Below are 22,367 nucleotides of genomic sequence, written 5' to 3'. Positions count from 1 at the left end.
ATGATATGAATAAACAAGGCAAACATCCGGATCCGTCATATCTGGCAACACATCAGTCCTCATTAAAAACTGCATGGGCTACAGTGTGTTCAGACGTCTGTGGATCAGGAGCCGCGGTGCTTCCTGGGACTTGTAGTCCTTGGGGCTGTGGACGCCGCCGTGCGGTGGAGGCCTGGGAGGCGGTGAGACTACAGTTCCCTCGGTGGTTCTTGTCATTATGGCTGTTGTCAGACAGACAAAGCGCAGAGGAACATAATTCTGTCTCATTATAACCGTGTGAGACTCGGTGCTGGGCGGGTTCTTCAGCTCCGTGTAGCGGGGCTGCGGTCCACTGTCTGCGGCTCTTCAATGCTCTGTTGGACGCACTAATCCAGGTAAGTCATGTAGTCTACTGTTTATTACAACTAAATTACGTTGTTATTATTAATATCAAAGCTTTGCTAGCGAGCAGCAGCGGCGGTTAACGTCAGCTAGTACCAGGATTAGCATTGTGTGCTAATCACCGCTACATCGACCCACCGGCACCGGAACGACCCGGTAACGGAGCCGGTAGACCCGTGTAGGGCCACAGGGCAGCTGTCAGTGGGGGGGACAGGGAGGGACAGACCGCTTAACACCGGGATAACTCAGTGTTAGTGTTAAAGAGCTGAGGAATAGTTATAATTATGGTGTAACCTGAGACGGTGGTGTTGTCTTTGCTAGCGTTAGCTTTATGGGCAAAGGGCGTGAAGGCTGGCATCATCATCATCATCATCATCATCATCATCATCATCATCATCATCATCAGCCTGCAGCAGCGCTGGAGGTCTGAGCCCAGCACACTAGGGCTGGACGATATGGGCCAAAGTCATATTCCAAAGGGTTATTATGACTCCAGTATGAGACCCCACATTAATTAAATATTTGGTTTTAATGACAAGGCTGTGGAGGAATAAACCAGTTCACATTGACTTCTGTTCATGTTCCAGTCTTTTATCTTAGTGTGACACAAGTGCTGGGCAATATATCAACTTTTGCATTAGAAAATTACAATATCGTTAATATCAATATATATATATATATATATATATAGCTTATTTCGTTTTAAAGTAGTTGTTTCTTTCTCTACTTCTCAGAACAGCACACAGTAACACAGTCCACCACACTACAGAACTCACTCATTTACCATCAGCAAATTTAACCTAAGCTATTTTTAAGTTAAAAATATGGAGATTTATATCATATATTAACATTTTGAGAATAAATATTGAGATATGAGTTTTGGTCCATATCGTCCAGCCCTATGTTTCCAACTTTTCCTTTAGGTTTTGCTCTGAGTCACTGATGTTTCTCCTCCCTGGTGCATTCAGCTGCATATTAAAGAAGTGCTGTGCATCATCATCATCATCATCATCATCATCATCATCATCATCATCATCATCATCACACAGGCTGGAGTCTAACTGATTGTCACTGATTCACAGCCTGTAGAAAAGGACTAGTTAATGTTCACTAGTTCTAGTAATGTATTTATTTATTTATTTCACCAATGACCAGGTGTGTGTGTGTGTGTGTGTGTGTGTGTGTGTGTGTGTGTGTGTGTGTGTGTGTGTGTGTGTGTGTGTGTATATGTGTGTCCACCTGCTGGGCTCCGTCTCAGCCTCGTCCTGTTGATTATTATTATTATTTTACCATAGAGTCATCATAGGGCTGGACCATATGGACCAAAACTTGTATCTCAATATTTTTTTCAAAATGTCGATATACAAAATAAATCTCAATATTTTTAATTCAAATAAAGTCTGACCAGACAATTCAGGGTTATATATTATTTATTTTATTTTGTTTTAAAGTAGTAGTTTTGAGTCACTGCTTTCATTACTTCTCAGAACAGCATAAAAAGATCAGTGAGATGAATCACTGAGTGCGTCCTAACCCAGACCTTCATCTAAACAAGCCACACTACAGAACTCACTCACACGTGCTGTCCCTTAGAGGAGAAAAAGACAAAAGTGGTTCACATTGATCAGCTGTTTGTTAATAAATATGTCTGTGAGGCATTTTTTATCATCAATTTTAACCTAGAATTGTTTTTCTGGTCAGACTTCATTTGAAATAAAATTAGTGAGATTTATATCGTATATTGCCATTTTGAGAAAAACTATTGAGATGAGTTTTGGTCCATATTGCCCAGCCCTAGTCTGGATTAGGACCCACTCAGTGATCATCTAACTGAGCTTTTTATGCTGTTCTGAGAAGTCGTGAAAGCTGTGACTCATAAAACAAAATAAGCTATAAAAAATGTATTTACTGATATAGGCGATAGAAAATAGAAAATTTGATACATCCTAAATCTTGATATATTGCCCATCCCTAGTCTATCATTGTAACGGCTATAGAGGAATGTCTGTGACCCCTTTTAAACCCTGATGGTACCAGCTGAGGATGGGCTGCTGTAGGGAAACTAGGGGAGGAATCTGCCGCAGTCTGATTGTAGTTGCATTGATTTTTTGCACAGAAAATTGCTTATGAAAATGCCTGAGTGTGTGTGTGTGTGGGTGGTGTGTGTGTGCAGAGCTCCTAAAGCGCCACACACACACACACACACTCTCTCTCTCAGACTGTTAAGATAGCATCAGCTGTCAAGGTGACTCTGGCACTGGGTGCGTGTTGCCTGTCGCTTCCCAAAAATAGCAGATTTTTATGCCTTGCCCCTCCCTCCCTCCCCCCCCCCCTCCCTTTGTCTTTCACACTTGTCTCTTACTCTTTCTTCCTTTTATCTGCTCTCTCTCTCTATCTTTTTCCTACTTTATGCTGAGCTACCTTCTGTTCTACGCCCTTTCCCCATCACTCATTGCTCCTAATCCTCTCATTTCTTTTCATTTGTCTTATTTATGCCTGACTCCACGTCGTACTCCTGTGCTCCATCTCTAACATCACTTCTCTGTAACTTGTGTCCTCTGTTGCCCTCTTCTAACCCCCGTGCCATTGATCAACCTGTGTGTGTGTTGTTTTCTCGTCCCTTTGGCAGCAGGATGTCTGCACTGAGCGAGGAGCCGCGCTTCACTATTGAGCAGATCGATCTGCTGCAGCGGCTGCGTCGTACGGGTATGACCAAGCAGGAGATCCTGCACGCGCTGGAAACCCTGGAGCGCCTGGACCGGGAACACGGGGATAAGTTTGGCCGCCGCATCTCCTCCTCCTCCTCAGCCTCGTCCTCCTATGGAGTAGGCGGGGCCAACAACATCTGCACCAACAACTCTGCCTCCAACGCCACAACGACCCCCCCCTCGTTGACCAGTACCAGTAACACCACTGCCTCAGCAACCACCACCTCTCTATCAGCTGCTTGTAACGGTGACCTTTCCTCCACCAACGCCAACACCTCTGCAACCACCACCACCTCCTCTTCTTCCTTCATGACCTCCAAGATCTCTACGGCCTCGCAGACGCAGTTTATCACTGGGGGGGGCGGGGCCGGGGGGGCGCTGTCGCCGTCGCTCAGCAACACTTACGACACTTCGTCACCTCCGGGGCCGCCGCCCCCTGCCATCCTGGCCTCGCCGCTGTCTCTGGTGGCGCTGTCTCAGAACGGTCGTGACGGTCTGGCTGCTACGGCTAATGGGAAGCTGTCCCCCCCCCGCTACCAGGTCAACAGTGCCGTGGCTGCACGGGTGTTTGGGTTTGAAGCCACAGATGAAGACCTGGACATCGACGATAAGGTGGAGGAGCTGATGAGGTCTGTAGTGACGTAAACACACTCTGTGTTAACTTTAATGTGCTGCATTGTTTTTGTTGTTGAATCAGACCCTCCAGGCAATCGCAATGTTTAGATTGCAACTATTAAAATTCAGCAAATCCCCGCAAATTCTGCACAGCCCTGCATTTTAGGCCAATCGCCGCAAATTTCGGCAATTTAAAACAATCTGACTAAAGATTCCGTCAATTAGGCTTCACAGCGTGGCTGAAGTCCTCCTTGTGTAAACCACATCAACTTCTGAAGTCATCAGCCACTGGGAGTCCCACAGTGTGAGCAGAATCACCATTTAGTCTGGTTACAGACTGTGTCATCACAGCCAAACTGACTCTTTCGAGCCAAATAGCAGCGAACGTGTTTCACTAACGCTAGTGTTTAATGATCTCCTGCTGATCTAGAAGGACTTTTAAATAAAACAAACTGATTAAACACCTACTATTATAGAAGATCTATGATAGAGCTTCATTACAGCTACCGTCTAAAATGGTAGCAGTGGCTAATGTCATTGGTGCTTGCGCCCCCTGGTGGTATCTCCACACACACGAGACTCTTCTGTAGTAAAAGTCATGAGTGCATTGATTAGATTCTCACAGGAAAATAACTATTAATTTATTTCAGGATTTTTTCGGTTTTTGTTTCAAAAACTTAAACAAACTGATTCTCTGTAATATTCTCTGCACTGGAAACATTTAAAATGTGATGAAATAATTCATATCTTGTTAAATTATTGTGAAACTGAGCTCTTTTCTGTGTTTTTATTAAATAATTCAAAGGCAATCAGGCTTTTTTTGGCAAATTAACAAGTTTAGGCAAAGTTATAAAAAATAATAAAGCCTCAAAATGCCACAACAATCACAGAAATTGGCTGTTAAATGGTAGGCTGGGTTCTTGCCAGCACTGTTGAACGTAAGGGGCCCTACAATGTCATTTTGATCTCCTACAGCCTAGGTTCTAAAAGTGGGGTACCCTAATGTCATAGGGATATGTGAATAACAAAAAAATGCAAACTATAATATAAATATAGCAGCAGTCAGGAGCCTCCATGCATTGCCACAAATGACACATTGTCCTCTGTCAGACTGCCCTCTAGTGGTGACAGAAACAATATATTCAAAATAACGCAATCATCATGAGAGCTACATTGCTTTGTGCTAGCTAAACATGCTATTACAACTCTGAAGCCTTTTACCAGCACGTACTTGTGTGAAAGTGGATTTTCAGCTTTGACAAACAAATAGAAAATGACTGTGTGGAGAACGATTTTAGACTCAGACTGTCTTTCATTCATCCAAATATTACAGAGTTCTGTTCATCCTTTCACCCTCAGCCTCTTATTAAAGTTGTAGTGAGTTGTGAGATTGTTTCTCATTGAAAATGCCAATAGGCTAATTAAATAAATCAAATAATTCATAATTAAGATGTGTGCAAACAGATTATTTTTAATTCTATATTATTCCTCAACAGGATATTTCACTGTAGGGCTAAATTGTATATGACATTACATTATGCTTTTAAGTGTGTAGGAGGTACATGGGTTCAGGGTAAAGGTCTGAAGGGGTACAGGAATGGGTACGCTGCAATGTCGACCCCTACAATGTGTTTCAACCCACGTAGGGGTCGTTTTTCCCCTTTTTAATCAGTAATTGTTGCACACTTTGACTTCCAGCCGTGCCTGTGTTGTTTTAACTCTTAATCTACATAACCCAGAAACACATCAGCAGCACCGTCTAATACAGGCGATCTGCATGGGTGCTCCCGTCTTTACCAGAGGACCCCAGCAGCTACTTAGCTGCCCCGATGTTGCCTGTGTGCGTCCTCCGTCTTGTAACTGTAATCATTGTTCAGTATAAACAGTTCTTCAACCAGACGTAGCGTGTAGCGGCACATGAAGGATCATTCTACAAGCGTGTGCACAGATGTAAGTATTGTTTCAGCCTTAAAGAGACATCGACTTCACTCGGGTCTTTCGGGTTCGGTCGTGTTCTGTCGGGCTCAGTCAATTCTATACACACTGATCCTGATCAGAGTCATGAAGGGTTTACCCTGCACGACTGCTCTGGAGCCTGTAACCTTTATCTAATTATTTATTCAGACATATGTTGAACTATTAAAATCGATAAAAAGCGATTATCAAAAGCATTGGCAATGAATTTCATTATTGATTCTCAATTTGATTAGATGCTCATCATCTCAGTCCAACTCCTAAAAGCTTCCTCCATCTGTCTCAATAGAACAATCAGAGAACGTCTTAAAGGCACAGCAGAAACTAAACAAACATTCTTCATTATCTCAGCTGAGCATATAACGTCATGTAGTTTTTGAACAAATAATGTTTGGACTAGAGTTAGAGGAGAATGTTGGATCTCACCTAGTTTAGTTTAGTTTCTATGTGTAGTTTAACAGTTCTCTGAAATGTTCATGGTTTGTATTTGGGTTCTTCATACCATCTATAAACGTGCATGAGAACATCAGAGCATCACACACAGACTGGTTCTACTGGGAACCATAACTGTCTCCAACACAGGACACCTAGAGAGAGCTTGAATTGGAAAAACAAGGCGTTTTCCATTTTTTCATTTTGGTTTTGGAAAAAAATATCAAATAATGAGTTTTTTTTTAATGTTTTCGTTACATAATGAAAAACAAATGAACAAATGCTACACGGATTCACAACAAACACAGAAATTTGTCACGAAATCCTTGAGGGACTGGGTTACATATGTGGCATTAAAAGCCTGTTGTCCTCTTTCAGTAATAATAATTATGATAATACACTAATTTTATATAGGGCTTCATCATTGGCACTCAGTCACTTTACAGAATTAAGGCATTATTCTTTCACTCCACACTTAGTGGTGGTAAGCTACTATTGTAGCCACAGCTGCCCTGGGGCAGACTGACGGAAGCGAGGCTGCCATAGTGCGCCTATGACCCCTCCCACCACCACCAACACTCACTCACACACTACATTCATACTAGACAATGTGGGTGAAGTGCCTTGCCCAAGGACACGATGACAGATACCACGACTGTCCCCCACTGTGGCCCCTGGAATTCTCAATGGTCTCCATCATCTGCTGACCAGGACCAGACCTGCTTAGCTTCACAGATCTAACCAGATCGGCCAATCACAGGCTGGGATGGCGATCTCATCTTCTTGGTGTGTGTGTTTGTGGAGGTGTGACACACACGTTACATTGTTGTACAAGCTGCTATTAGCTTTTGTCTGATGACTTTAAAAAGAGCTGATGTCTGTCTCTGCAGGGGTTCTGCCCCCTCCAGCCTCTTCATCCTCCTCCTCTGTGTTGTACAGCAGCCTGTGTTACATTGATCCACCGCTGTCTGTCGATACGAGCAGCAGTTTTCTGAGCTCTAATTTTAGCTGCACCCATGAGAGGCTGCTACAGGAGGAGGATATTGATGTCGGGAGTCGTGATGCATTTTCATTTTAGAAATATACCCACGGAGCACTGGTGACTTTGATACGTTCTCTGTCTCACATCACACGCAGACCAACTGGTTCAAAGCTGCTGGAAATGCTAAATTGTTAAGGCTGTTACAACGAATCGATAAAATCAACTATTAAAAGCATTGGCAATGAATTTCATTATTGATTTGTTGCGTCATGGGATTTATGTCACTGACGATGATGCAGAGCCATTTGATTCACCCGCAGAGAGTGTTTGTGTGCACAAGTGTTTGTGTGTGTGCATGGAGAGTGTTTCTGTGTGCACACACCATGAATGTTTGTGTGTGTGTGCATCAACCGCGTTTGTGTGTGTGTGGAGAGTGTTTGCGTGTGCACGCGGAGAGTGTGTGTGCACACACCACGAGTATTTGTGTTTGTGTGCGCACACCATTAATGTTTGTGTGTGGAGAGTGTTTGTGTGTGTGTGCGCGAAGATTGTTTGTGGGCGCGATCAAATTGAGTGTCAATTTACTGACTAATCGATAATGAAAATAATAGTTAGTTTCAGCTCTATAAATTGTTCAAGATTCAGTCTGTAGCACAGAGGAATCAGGCCAAGTGTGTGTGTGTGTGTGTGTTGAAGACCAAAACGCAGGGTGGGTACACTGTGTGACTGACTGACTACACATCACGTGCTCCTGCAAGTCGATGCATGTTTTCACTGGTTTTTTATGTTTTTTGTTCCAACGTTGAGGACTGGAGACACTGAAACGAGCCACTTCAGTTCTAAATGAGAACTGAGCTTGATTACGGCTGGATTCAGAGCAGATGTCGTTGTGTTCATCTGAAGATGCTCTGATTGTGTAGAAGCCATGGTGGTGATAATGAAGACAGATTATCTCTGCTTTATGTTCAAACAATCACTCGCAACTGATGTGAAATGACTAAATCAGACTAAACGTACAGAAATAACAACTTTCCTGAATCGCTAATTTCATGGTTTTAAAAAGAAATGTGAAACACCTCCAGATAATGTAATTAGTCTTTATTTGAAACCCAAGTTATTTATGAAGGCGTATTAGGGCCACGTTAAAAATAAAAATAAATTTGAGCGCTACGAGAATAAAGTCGTATTATTTAAGAATAAAGTCATAATATTATGAGAATAAAGTGTCATAGATTTATGTATGTAGACTTTACATCTCTGTTACTACGTGTGTGTTTCTGTGGCGGTGAGTAATGACGTGTGTGTGTGTGTGTTTGTACAGGAGAGACAGCAGTCTGGTGAAAGAAGAAATCAAAGCGTTTCTGGGGAACAGGAGGATTTCTCAGGCTGTGGTGGCACAAGTTACCGGTCAGTGATCATTTACATCTAAACACATGCTGTTATCTGTAGAGCCTTTATCAATGATTCCAATGTTAGATTGTTTACACTGAGGGCCTGATGTTGCATTTGTTAGCACTACTGTATATTAAATCTGTTTATCAGACTTTGTTATGGCTGAGATAGACAACTTTAATCACAACTAGGGCCACAAAAATGTGTCTGATCTGAGGGCCACGTTATCAATATCATGTCAGCATTTAGAATAATGATCAATCTGAGCATGAATTCAGGTAAAAACCACCTATTTTTTTTTCTTGTTGGTTGTTTTTTTATTCATTTTATGTATTTTTGTTGTAATTATTTATTTCTCTCTCATTTCACATTGTTGTTTCTGTTGTGTTCATGTTTTTTGTCATTATATTAAATATATATGTGTTTTTCGAGTAGTCTTGTGTTTTTATGAAGTAATTTAGTGTAAATTTGTCATCATTTTGTATATTTTTTTGTTTTCCTTTAGTTCATTATTGACGTCCTTTTGTGTATTTTCTGTTGTTTTGTATGTGTTTTTAAAGAGTCATTTTGTATATGTTTGCTGTTGGACTGATTTTGTGTTTTACACCTACAGCTGCCAGTTGCCCACTGCTGTGCTATGGTGTATATAGATATATATAAACCATATATATGTATATATATATATATATATTCATGTAGTATGAAGCTGTAATATTGAATAGGAGCAGCTGCTGCAGTATAAAGTAAAAAGCAAACGCTTCAGCAGCATTTGGTTTTTCTTTGTTAGTCACAAAGTACAAGTGAAGAAGAATCAATCAATGCAGTGCAAAGATATAATCCTTAAACCGTTTCCTAGGGTTGTGCATGAGCTGTGCTTAATGCTAAACACTTTCCAGGCATCAGCCAGAGCAGGATTTCCCATTGGCTGCTGCAGCACGGCTCTGACCTGAGTGAGCAGAAGAAGAGAGCCTTCTACCGCTGGTACACACTGGAGAAAACATCACCAGGTCAGTGTTTGTCTGTCTGTGCATTTATTACCTCCTCCAAAGTTATGTTCTTGTTATGTTTATGGTTTTTCTTTCTATATTGAGTCTTTGCAGGATCTTCACCTTAAATTGTGTTGGTTTTATGACCAATTTTTATTAATTTGGTTACATTTTGGGTAAAAAAGGAAAATTGCAGATACAAATGATATAAATGGACATGATTTATATAGAGCTTTATCACCACTGAAACAGTCTCAAAGTGCTTTACATATCAGCTCATTCACCCAATCACTCTCACATTCACACACCAGTGGGACAGGACTGACATGCAAGGCGCTAGTCGACCACTGGGAGCAACTTAGGGTTCAGTGTCTTGCCCAAGGACACTTCGACACATAGTCATCGAACCCCCAACCTCTTGATCAGAAGACGATGCTCTACCACCTGAGCCACGGTCGCCATATAAGTTTCATCTACAACTGAATTATTTGGTCATTTACACAGTGATTCATGGTTTCTTTGTGATTCTTACTTTTTTCTCTGGGCCGAATAGGATGCTCCAAAGGGCCAGATTTGGCCCCCGGGCCACGTTATTACCAATCTGATCATTAATACAAGAAAAACAGTGTTTTTCTTGTTTTGTATATTTTGTTATCTTGTGTGCTTTTGGAGTCTTTTTGTTATATTTCTTTCTGTCAATTTGTAGGAGTCATTTTTGATATTGTTTTGTACACTTTTTAGTCATATTGTGTTTTTGCCTTTGATTTTGTGTATTTTTCAAGTCGTTTTGTGTGTTTACTGGTAAAGCAACACAAAATTAGACTGAGAGCTGCATGTGGCCCGTGTGTGCTTTAAAGTGTGAATGATAATAGATATTAGGGCTGGGCGATATATCGAATATACTCGATATATCGCAGCTTGTAGTCTGTGCGGTGTTGAAAATGACCATACCGTTAAACTCGCGGACTTTTTTTTTTTTTTTGAAATGTCATCTTAATGACAACATGCACAAAAGGGCACTATTTGTTTTAAAATATTGTAGTGGCATTATGTACAAAAAGTGCACTTTAATTTTGTGTTTTGAAATGCCATGTGAGTTGCATCCTGCACTAATGTCTTGTTTTGAAATGTCTCTGTGACAATTTTTGCACAGAACGTGCACTTTCTGTTGACAATTTTATGTTTGAGCCACTCACTGTTTAATAAATACAGTTATGTCAACTTTGACTTAGTTGTGATATCCCCTTTTTTGCATGAAAGTTTAAAATTGGCATATATTAATGCAGTATGATCAAGAATGTTTTAATGTAGACATATAGAATCATCATACTGGTGTGATTTTGTGCATCAAAGTGTTAATTCAAGGGTAATGCAAAATATCGAGATATATATCGTGTATCGTGACATGGCCTAAAAATATCGCGGTATTTATAAAAGGCCATATCGCCCAGCCCTAATAGATATGGTAGATAACTGCTAATATCTGGGAAAGATCAGATCTGAACTTGGTGACTGCTCTTCTCATTTCTATGTTCCATCCTAAACTATGAGGCATATTATACATAATAGTTGTAATTGTGTAAACTCCAAAGCAGCAGCAGCTCCGTAGGATAATGAGGGTTGGTCTCCTGCTGCTTCCTGTTTCTCCAGTAATGAGAGCGTGAGTCGACGGTGTCTTTATATAGGACGTCTCTCTCTGCAGTTCCTAATATTTGCATAAACACCTCGTCACAGGGTTTGGTGTGAGAGACGTCTGCAGTGGATGTGTTGATGGAACAAACACTGGCTGAGTGGAAAGTAGTTTTATTTTAGACCAGAACATGTTTCTGAGTGCTGACAGAGCAGCAGCAGTCACTAAAAATCACCATTTCATCCATTAAATATGGTCTTGTTTTAAGTGGACTTCTCAGTCTTTCTTTTTTTGTTCCGGTAAGTGAAGCCACTTTAGGCTGGGTTTAGTCGGTTTCAGTGGATTGTTCCAGAATTACAATCTTTCAATAGCTGGGAAATTCCATTAAAAGTTCTGGGATTCAAAAGTGCTTTAAGGCCTAGAAATACATTAGTGCTGGAATAAATTAACATATCTCAGCTTGGTTTTTGTCTTCAGTTTCTACAACACCAGCATTATAATAAAATGGTTGACACTGTTTCTCCTATTGGTGGGAACCAGGGTTGGGGTCCATTACATTTTTAAATTACAATTAAGTCTTCATTTATCCATGTTCAATTACAATTGGATTATGATTATGTTAACCAGCATTTTTTTTCAATTACAATTAGAATTACAATTATTATTTTCCCTAAAATTAGATTTCATTTATGTTATGTTATCAATTACTGAAGTTCAATTACATTTAATAACGATTACTGAGCCTTTAATAAATAACCCTTATTAAACGTAACCTTCCTCTTGTGTTAGCTTTCTATTAGCATCTCTAACACTAACAGGTCAGTTTGACCCATGTCTTAAATCAGCTGTAAAATACACTAATATTATCTATCATCTCATTTGCGTCGATGCAGCCGACTAATATCAACGTAATAGAAATGTAATATCAGGTTTTTTCCACTGATATTGAAATATCGTGATGTGTTGTTTGAGACAATGTCGTTTACCTGCTAACGTTAGCTTGCTGAGCTATCTGTGCTATTGTCAGATAAAGCACACAGGCTAACGTCCACGTGCTGTAACCTGGTTGATTTATAGAGGTTAAGTTTGCATTAAACTTTATCTGTTTTGATCTAAAAGAATCTCCAGACGTTGCTCATCTTCTCTTTACTGTCAGTAGCTCTATCTCTGCAGGCTGACGTACACGGCTAACCTTTAACTGAGTACAGTGCACGAGTGCTAATGAGTGACAGTCGCTACTGCTGGAGTTAGTTTCAGTTGTACATTGTCCTGCTCTCAGTGAGCTATTGTTTATTAATGACGTCATGCATTGTGTCAGTAGACATTTAAATGCATTCCTGCTCGTCTGTTTTAAATTCTTTATAAGAAACACAACTGCATCTAATCAATAGGACTGAATTTAAAAAAGTAGTGCCAGTGAATTTTTCACTTCATTACCTGCTGATAACATGCAGAAGAATAAACGTTTGGATCATCAACAAATAGTCTGATCTTAATGCTGCTTGAGATGATAATTATTTAGGAGATAAAGACGGTGTAGGAGTCATAGATCAATAATCATTTAGAAAATAAATCACATTAAGAACTAGAACATTTGCATTTCCTGAAGAAAATGCAAGTGAGGATGCATAACTGAAACGCACTAATAATAGGCTGCAGCATTAGCATTAGCTTTAAGATAGCTTACCATCCAGGGTGAAAAGTAAGCGTTGAGATTCACTGATTTTTAGTCTCAATCATTGATCAACTGTCCTACAGTGACTAACAGACTCTACTCATCCATAACACACCTGAAATGTAACGCTAGATCTGTTTTTTAATCTTTAATCCCTTTGTCCAACTACATTAACTAAATATAATGAGTGATAACACACATTTTAAAGAATACTTCCAGCAAGTTAATTTTGTCTTCTTTATGAATAATATGTTATGGTTTAATTTATTCAGACAACTTTTATCAGGAAATTGACTTTGATCTTCTGACATGTTTCGACTGTCAGTCTTAAGACTCAAAACATGTCAGATCAAAGTCAATTCATCTCTCGCCTGGTGTGGGACCAAGATTTTTCAGTTCATGTTCTAATTCAGATAATTAACATCAACATTATTAGAGCTGAGTAAAAAAAATGATTTATTTGATCTTGAGTCGATTTCATTGGAATTTTCCTAGGTGCTTTTTTTTTTTACTCCAACCCCAGTAGTCTCGTGCTATAGTCTTGCATTAGCAACATCTTATTAATATCCAAGTAAAAATTGAAATCAATCAATACCGATTAGAAATCAAATCGTGATATCAGAATCGAATCAATTCAGGAAATTGGCTGATACCCAGCTCTAATCATCATTATGATTGTTATTTTAAACTGTAATAAAACGCCATACTTTTAATTCATATTTCATCTGTTAATTTTCCACTCCCACTAACTCCTGTAGTGCCATTGTGTGGCCCCCGGGGTACACGTACCCCATTTGAGAAACACTGGCTTAGAATATATGACAGACCCTCAACTATTTCTACTAACGTTCACACACTCCTGTGAATGAACTGGAGGTAATATGTTTATTGAGTTTATTCAAAGTAAAATTCTGGTCAGTGCTGGGCTCATGATGTAGTAGGGCTGCACGATTATAATCACGATTACAGTGTTCACCATGCCCTTCTTACCTTCCAGGTGCTACTCTGAACATGCGGCCGGCTCCTCTGCCTCTGGAGGAGATGGAGTGGAGACAAACCCCGCCCCCTCTCAGCACCGCCTCTGGAACCTTCAGACTGCGTAGAGGAAGTCGTTTCACGTGGAGGAAGGAGTGCCTGGCTGTGATGGAGAGGTTGGTTTCATATGTTCTCTTATTTCCTGGAGGAGTGAAGGAATGAAATCAGACATCTCTGTGTGTTCAATATACACTAAACCTCATTGTTTTCATGTTATTTATAGCTACTTCAATGACAACCAGTACCCAGACGAGGCCAAAAGGGAGGAGATAGCAAACGCCTGCAACGCTGTGATCCAGAAACCAGGTGAGAACCTTAGATGACCACATGAGTGCTGCAACCATGTGCACACAATGCTACAGCAAGACATTTTAACATTTAATCAGTAGGATTTATTAGTTGCACTTTTAGTTTTCACTAGTGGGAGATATACAGTATGTAATCAGATCATTATCATAATGAATGAACTCATGCAGGGTTTTTCACTAATGCACATGCTTTGTTTCACACACGATCTGTTTCGCAAATATATATTTTATGCAAACTTGTAATATAAGTTCTGAAATGCACACGCTCTACTTCAGAAATATTATTTTGAGACACACTTGTAATATAAATCCACAGATAATGTGAATTGCTGAATGTGCATTTATAAACTGAAACATCTGTGTGAGAGAAATGTGTGTGTGGTGAATTTTGACACTTCTCTGACGTCGTGGGTCAATGAACGTCACCATTGGCTGATAAATCTAATTGACAGATTCATCAGCCAATCGTGTGTTTGCTTTCAGCCAATCATGTGGCTTCTTACATTCTCTCTACACTTGTAAACCAATGGCAGAGCTACTGTAAGTGCACATGTGCAGTGTTCAGACAAGAGTGTTTTACACTTTTCAAGCTTCATGAATTGAGCTCCATCACATTAGACCAGGTGGATTAATGAAACTGTTTACATGAAATCATTCTGATCAGTCATTTAGTCATGATATACCGGTTTACTCCCTCACCATAGCAACGACACACAGTGAGAGAGAGCGTGCTGCAGCAGCCTGGATACAGTACTAAAGTAAAAGTCCGTTTGTAATAGAAGGAAACAAACAGCATAAAGTTGTTAAATGACTGCATTAGTTTGTTCAGGATCGTCTCTGAACTTTGAGGACAGACAGACAGAGATGGAGCAGAGATACAGTCTGTATCCAGGCTGTTCTGATCTCCACTCAGTCTACAGTAAAAGGAAGGAAACAATAAACAACATAAAGTTACCAAATCATCTTCTGACTCAGAGTCTGGACTCACTGTGATCGCTCTACGTTAAGAACAACAGACAAAGGTGTGTCTGTTACAGTAAAAGTCACCATCAAAAGCTGTACATGGACTGATATGCAGACGTGGAGCAGTGAGGAGGAGACTTATTGTGGAGTCGTTTGAAGTAGAGGTGGATCGATATATGGACTTTTCTCAAAATCAGCCGATTTTTTTTTTTTTTTAAGCACTTTAGAGTAGCCATTAAAGGAAAAAAGAAAGAATATAAAAAAACATCCATTCAGATATATGAATATACAACAAACAAAAATTAGTAATAATAATAATAGCATGTGCATGGGAGAGGTAGAAGCCAATAGGCTTATCAATAAAAAGCAGATATACTTGATCAAATATTCTTATTTTATTATATCCTTAATATAATAGGATAAGGATTTTTGTTTTACTTGGTTGTGTACGAGTATATTTAATGTTCAATAAATGTTAGGAGTTCTATTGGTGTATTTCATTTAATTTCTAATTTATACATTTATATCATATGAGTGTTTCAGTTGTCTTTCATAATCAATGTGCTTTAAAAAAAAAAAGTAAATCGGCTTTAGATATTGTTCATCGGCTGAATTTTTGATTTTTTTTTTTTAAATCGGTATCTGCAACGGCTTTTAAAAATCTTATATCAGTCGACCTCTAGTTTGAAGGACAATAGAGTGCAGCCTATGTTACTCTGCTGCCTCCGTCTGGATTCGTTTAAAAAAATGCTAAATTATTGGAATACGGCCAATACAGCGGTGCACTTTATTATCTGGAAATTACGGTAGTTAAAATTATATTATGGACATGTGGACTCACGGAATGTGTCAAAATTGAATTATAGATATCTACAGTTACTAGTAATGCTACTGATTAAATGTTAAATGCTATAGTCGTACAGACTAGCAGTAGAAACAGGAGATCAAAGTAAACTCCTTGAAAAAAGTTGTTAATTAATGAAACCTTTACATATAAAACAAAAAACTGCTGCTTATTGTTCCAGGTTATGAAGTAAATCCATGTTTGTTTTTTGTTTTTTTTTTGTAGGGAAGAAACTTTCAGATCTGGAGAGAGTGACTTCCCTAAAAGTTTACAACTGGTTTGCTAATCGTCGTAAAGAGATCAAGAGGAGAGCCAACATTGGTAATGTGTATTTACACAATGTCCGTCTGTCAAATGTATGATTCATTTTAAACTTCATAACTACCCACACACATGTATAGTCTGTGTGTCCATCATTTACTTTTTAGCCAGTCCCTGTCTGGTTACTATGGTAACGAGTAAACACAAGTAGGACTTAACTGGATAAAACCTACGTGTTTGAACTACTTATTTATATGATGACTGCACATTTAGTTAAATTCTAATTTATAAATTTACTTATGAGTTACTTGCAGATTCCTTTCCATTCCCCTCTTAGTTACAGTAGGTAGTGCATTTTTATTCAGATTGAAGTTGGACCTTTAATGGTTACAGATGATGTGACATGTGAAAAATAATACAGAAATGTACATCAACTGTGAAGCCAATTCTCAGTAGGGAAGGCTATAAAAGCAGAATTAACTGAACATCAACTACAAGTTTGGTAATAATAATAAACATTAGGCCAAAAACAAAAATACAGGTGGAAGCTCACTTTGCCACAGCTGTGCCTGTAATTTGTTAAATTGATTCTAAACAATATTATTCTTATTTTTGACCACTAGATGGTGCAATTTGTCTTGAAATAAACATCCTTTTTTCATCCAAGTTTGTAATGTGCCATGATATGTGAAATGATATTTTTGGTTCCAGTAGCTGTTAATTATTTTGATATAAATGTAATCGTCTGTCCTCTTCTTCTAAGAAGCCACAATTCTTGAGAGTCATGGTATTGACGTGCAGAGTCCTGGTGGACACTCCAACAGTGACGACATCGATGGAAACGACTTCTCAGAGCAGGTACACAACAACTATTCATTATATTATATTTACACACACAACTCAGATACAATCTGTTCAGAAGTTATGACCTGAAGTCAGAGAACCATGTTGTCGTCAACGTGTTTGTTGTTGATTTTAACGTTTTTATTTTAATTTAAGCTGTTTTTGATCATGTAAAGCACACCGAGTATAAAATGTGCTTCACAAATACATTTGCTTTGCTGTTCTTTGTTTCTTCTTCTCAGGCCACATCGTCTCTTACAGGCGCTACAGCTAAATTCAAATTCCTCTAAATTCTTTCCAATTCCCAATAAATCAACCAAATGTGTGACAGATTGTAAACTTGTCTCCCCGACACTGAAGAAACATATAAACCTATTGCAAGTAATGAATTCTAGTAATTCTGGATTTTTGTCTTAATAACTGATGATTTTAAATCTGCTAGAACAGCGTTTCTCAAATGGGGGTATGTGTACCCCTACAGAGGGTACTAGAGAGAGAGGAAAATTAATAAATATAGTGTCAGTGTTGGCCCCACCTCAGACGTGCGATGACCTAAAATTATAAAAACTATAGAAATACATTTATTCAGGGACCACTAAATCAGCGTTTTTCAACCTTGGGGTCTCGACCCCATGTGGGGTCGCCTGGAGTTTAAATGGGGTCACCTGAAATTTCTGAAAAATTAAAATAGATTTTTGAAATGTTTAGATTATTATTGTCTTTTAAATGATGAAAAACATCTTAAACAACTGTATTTCTATAATTTCGCTTTGTTAAATATAAACTAGAAATAAAGAAAGGGGGACTAGAACTTTGTGCTAGAATATAATGAACCTTGAATATTAATTGAACCTTGTGTATTTGAAACGTCTCCAGGCTTGTGACCTTCCTTATTTTGACAAGAGACCTCTGAGCCGCCCCTTTGGTATTTACCGCCTGGAGCCCACCTCACCTACACAGGTACACACACTCCATCATCATCATCATCATCATCATTATTATTATTATACTGTATATATATATATATGTATAGTCGTACTCAGACCAAGATTTAAATCTGATCTTTTCCAGATATTCTCAGTTATCTGGATCAATAATCGTGATCATGATACATTGATTGAAAGACATTTCTATCCATTAATAATCATACAGTAGTTCAGGTTGTATTATAAATAAATTACATTCTATACATTAGTCAAATATCATTAATTATTCTCAGATTATTAAATTATTCACAGTATGATAAACATTATATATTAATCATCTAAATACTTAAATATTTACATATATTCAATACAAACAACATTCATTAATGATAACTAATTAATAATTAATTAAGGTCGACATACAACAAGTGATAACAATAGCAGCGACTAATGCTAACCGTTAGCATTGTTTTGGCATTTTGCTCCGTTTTACGTGATGCGTGGCTTGATCACGGTGGTCGTTGTTTGTCAGTCGGTTCTTATGAAATATCGTTTAATGAGATCACTTTCATTATTTGTTACAACTGTTTTATCTTTAATAGTAAACATACCTGTAGCAACAACAACTAAACCCTCGCTTGCGTGTTCCGCCGCTTCCGGGTAGCGCAACATATAGACATTATGATTGGTCGAGCAGAGTCCGTGACTGCACTTAACAAAGATGATACAACAGGAAACACCTGTGTTCCAATTTACATCACTATTGAGGAATAAATAATAATGACTGTATATATACATATATATATATATAATAAATATGAATAATTAAAATGAATAAATTAGACCAAAAACAGCAGTGTTAGAAAAAAACACAGGCAGAGAATTGATGAGTATTGTCGTGTATTTGTTGTAACTAGGGGCGTGTCATCTAAGGGACCTCACGATACGATTCAATTAATCAACGATTATTACGATAATCATTTTTTTTATGCATCTTTTTTCTTTTCCTCAATTTGTGGCTATTTCATACTTTAAAACAAGGTATGTGTCTGTATCCATTCATTAAAGTAACCAAACAAACGTATCACTATTATCTATATTTATACCAAATCACCTAATCCAACATTAATCATATTACCAAATAAATAAATATGTATAAAAATAACTACAATATTAGCTGATTTAATCTGATCTAACAAAAGCTTATTCAGTAAAAAATAAATGAGCAGCATAAATGTCACAAGAAACTAAACATGTTGCTGTGAACAATTAAATCAGCTTTAAAAACATAAAACCTTCAACATCAGCTTTTGGGTTTTAAAATAAATGGTGGGTGGATAAAAGAACACAATGAATAATTAATGTCATGGACTGTAAATGCTGAGACAAATGTGCAGCTACTCATCATCACTTTTTAATCAGTGTGTAAGAAAAGGAGCTGATTAGCATGTTTCGTATTTAGTGCGCTCGTTTCCAGACGAGTGGGTGGGTGCCCGACATACCCACCGACCCCTAGCGCCAACTGTCGTGTACCGGTCCCTGCGTTGGGGCGCACTGAGGACAGTCCGGGAAGGGGAGGAGGCTCTGTTCCCGCCGTAGAGCGGAGAGCGCTCAGCGAGCTAACCATGTCCACGGCCCCGGGAAGCGGAGAGTTGGGAGCGGGGTGGAGCCTTCCCCGCCGGGCTCTTCTAGGCCACGGAGCCGGTTGCGTCGCACCATCACGGAGGAAATGCGCCCAACGAGGACACATCTCTCGTTAATCTGACGTTCAATAACTGTAGCTAAAGTTAGCTGCTGTTATCGCCATCTTACTTCAGGTGTCTGGGCAACATGCGCAACTTTAACTTTTAGTTCTGCGTGCAGCGGTCGTGTTCCTGTCATTTAGTTATTAAAAATAAACGATTTTTGAACATTTATGAATCGCCATGTGTTGAATTGCGATTAATGTAATAATGATGTATTGCACACTTGTAATTGTATTTGTTACAGGACGACAGCACAGCCCACAGTGAGCACCAGGACCCCATCTCTCTGGCGGTGGAGATGGCTGCTGTGAACCACACCATCCTGGCCCTCTCTAGATCTGGGGGCGTGGCCAACGACATCAAGACAGAGTCGTTAGAGGACGAGTGAACAGTGGAGGAGATAAAAAGGAGGAAGAGAAGAAGAAGAAAAGAAGGGAAATGAGGAGCAAAAAAAAGAAAAAAACACTTAGTAAACCTCTGGAAAGACACACCCCTCCTCTCCTGGCTCCTCCTCCTGTGATTTAGTCCATGTAACCAGGAATGTTTTTCTCCCTCCAGAACCACACCCACCTCGACCTCACTCACTTTATGAACATCTGGTAAAAAACGGGTCACATGATCTCTGACTGTAAGAAGAAAAGGGGAATCATGGCGTTCCACTCCGCCCCCTGCACACTTTACCTCTGCCCCCCCACCTCAGAAACAGGATGTGCTGTAAATAGACTCTACATGTATGTACGTATGTAAATGGTTCCCTTTGATGTTCACCTGATGGTGCTCAGCAGAAGAAGAAGAGCGTGAGACTCACCTGTAGACGCGTCGCTCACGGTTCCTCAGAGGAAACTTAACGTTTCGCTCTTATTCCTGCTCAAAGAAATGTAGCCTTAATTTCATACACATTTCTTTTCATTTGCAGTAAATATTCCATGTGTTACTCAGAGGGAACTGATGGCTTTACCTGGTCCTCCTCCTGGTCCTGGTCCTCCTGGTCCCTGTATCCAGTGCACATGCAATCATTCAATCCTCGGTGACACTACGAAGCTCCATCCACGTGATAATCAAGCTAAACTAATAATTAAGGTGAACGGCTCTTCGTTCTCAACGCTATGCCAAAGGAAAAGAAGCTAAAGCTAAAGCTAATGTGAAAGCGAGCTAACCCAAAGTGATTTTTAATAACTCCTTTGGCGTGTGCAGGATTTCACGGGTTCATTGGCAAACACGTCTATTAACGGAACCGGTTTCTGCGAGCTCACAAAATAGCTTTTATATCGCAAAAGAAATTAGACTAAATCTACATGGATATGTATTTTAAAAACCTGTTTTGAATATCTAACAGAGGCTATCGTTAGCTCTGGGTTATTGGTTCCTAAAAACATTTCTGGGCCTTGTTTTGTGAAGTTTTTGTTGAAACATTCAGTAATAGATAAATAATTAGAACAGATAAACAACAGAGCTAAAACTAGCCTAGCTTCACCCAGAGCTGAAGGTTGTTGGTTCTTCCTCTTCAGTTTATACCTGAGACACAAAGCTAGCTTTTAGCTTAAAGTTATCCTCCACTGTTTGTCCTAAAATCTTCTAAATGTCCTTATTAGTAGATCTATATCTAACAAACACATTATTATGAACCATATTCATTTAATTTCTTTTTAAAAACAGGACTATTTTACAGTTTGAGCCTGTGTTCCTCCATGTTTAAATCATGTGATTGATGATGTCACACGGCCCCCTTGAAGCATTCAGCGGTGAAAACACAAACCCTGAGGATAGAAGTGGGTGTGAGTACTTCAACTGTCTAACTTCAGCCACCAGAGCATGTCAGCACACTGTTTAAGAGAGAGTAAAGGTCCCTTAGGAGAGCTTTTCCTCTCCGTTTCATTAGCACGGCTTCCGTTACAGATTTTCGCAAAATAAAAACAATATTTCTAAATGTCGACAAAGTATTAATGCGCTTTGAACGTGTTTCCATTGAAGGTTGTTTTGGGGGAGGAGCCTGGTAACTCTGGGGAAATCTCATCCCGTGAGACTTTTCTGCACGCTCCAAACCTCCTTAGAACATTCAAAGGTTGTGTCACATCTAACGTGGCACTAATAATTATTAAATAAATATCTGGGTCTCCGTCCACACGTACCACGTCATGTTTACTCAGAGAGAAGTGGTCATGTGACCATGTACGTCATGTCCTGTGACGTGGAATTGAGGAAAGTGTTTATCTCAAAACGTCTGAAATTCCTCCTCATGAAAGCGTAAAAACTGTTTGGACTTTGCACATTTCTAAGGATATTGGAAACGTAGCTAGCGTTTACTACCAAACCTCAGAGTTGGAACTGTTAAATTATTTAAAAATCAGGCTGAATGTTTCACTCCAATAGAAAACAATAGGATGTTTACAGGCAGTGGGGCCTTGTGACATCATCAATCACATGATTTAAAGATGGAGGAACACAGGCTCTAAAACTGTAAAATAGTCCTGTTTTTAAAAAGAAATAAAATAAATGTGGTTCATAATAATCTACTAATAAGGATATTTTAAATATAAAATAAAAGGATCCTTTAAAGATTAAAAAAGCAAACAATGTTGTTCTTCAATAGAATAGTGTTATTATTAATAGCGCTCATTATGCTAGCAGTACTATTCTGGCTGTATTACTGCCAAGCTAGGCTACTTT

At 39.1% G+C, this 22,367-nt stretch overlaps 1 protein-coding gene across 3 annotated transcripts; it reads left to right on the top strand.

Annotated features, from left to right (window-relative positions):
* The first annotated feature begins 88 nt into the window (after positions 1–88).
* Positions 89–22,126, top strand: hmbox1b (homeobox containing 1 b). 3 transcript variants are annotated; one of them, XM_028439870.1, is made up of 10 exons: positions 89–374; positions 3,014–3,718; positions 8,414–8,499; positions 9,381–9,491; positions 13,773–13,926; positions 14,034–14,116; positions 16,151–16,246; positions 16,950–17,044; positions 17,906–17,989; positions 19,945–22,126. In XM_028439870.1, the coding sequence occupies exons 2-10, from the start codon at positions 3,015–3,017 to the stop codon at positions 20,086–20,088; spliced, it is 1,557 nt and encodes a 518-aa protein (XP_028295671.1). In that variant the 5' UTR covers positions 89–374; position 3,014; the 3' UTR covers positions 20,089–22,126. The 3 variants fall into 3 exon arrangements, with proteins under 3 accessions (XP_028295671.1, XP_028295672.1, XP_028295669.1); XM_028439871.1 differs by having other exon boundaries at positions 3,011–3,718; positions 16,953–17,044; XM_028439868.1 differs by having other exon boundaries at positions 3,011–3,718.
* Positions 22,127–22,367: the final 241 nt, after the last annotated feature.

The sequence above is a fragment of the Gouania willdenowi genome, chromosome 24 (genome assembly GCF_900634775.1).
Source record: "Gouania willdenowi chromosome 24, fGouWil2.1, whole genome shotgun sequence".
Classification (NCBI taxonomy): domain Eukaryota; kingdom Metazoa; phylum Chordata; class Actinopteri; order Blenniiformes; family Gobiesocidae; genus Gouania; species Gouania willdenowi.
This window is presented reverse-complemented; position numbering and strand designations above follow the sequence as displayed.

Excerpts from the sequence above, each read along its gene's own strand:
- hmbox1b (XM_028439870.1), top strand. The coding sequence starts at position 3,015 with ATGTCTGCACTGAGCGAGGAGCCGCGCTTCACTATTGAGCAGATCGAT. Across the intron at positions 13,927-14,033 it reads TGCCTGGCTGTGATGGAGAG|CTACTTCAATGACAACCAGT; the intron begins GTTGGTTTCATA and ends TGTTATTTATAG. Across the intron at positions 16,247-16,949 it reads CAAGAGGAGAGCCAACATTG|AAGCCACAATTCTTGAGAGT; the intron begins GTAATGTGTATT and ends TCTTCTTCTAAG.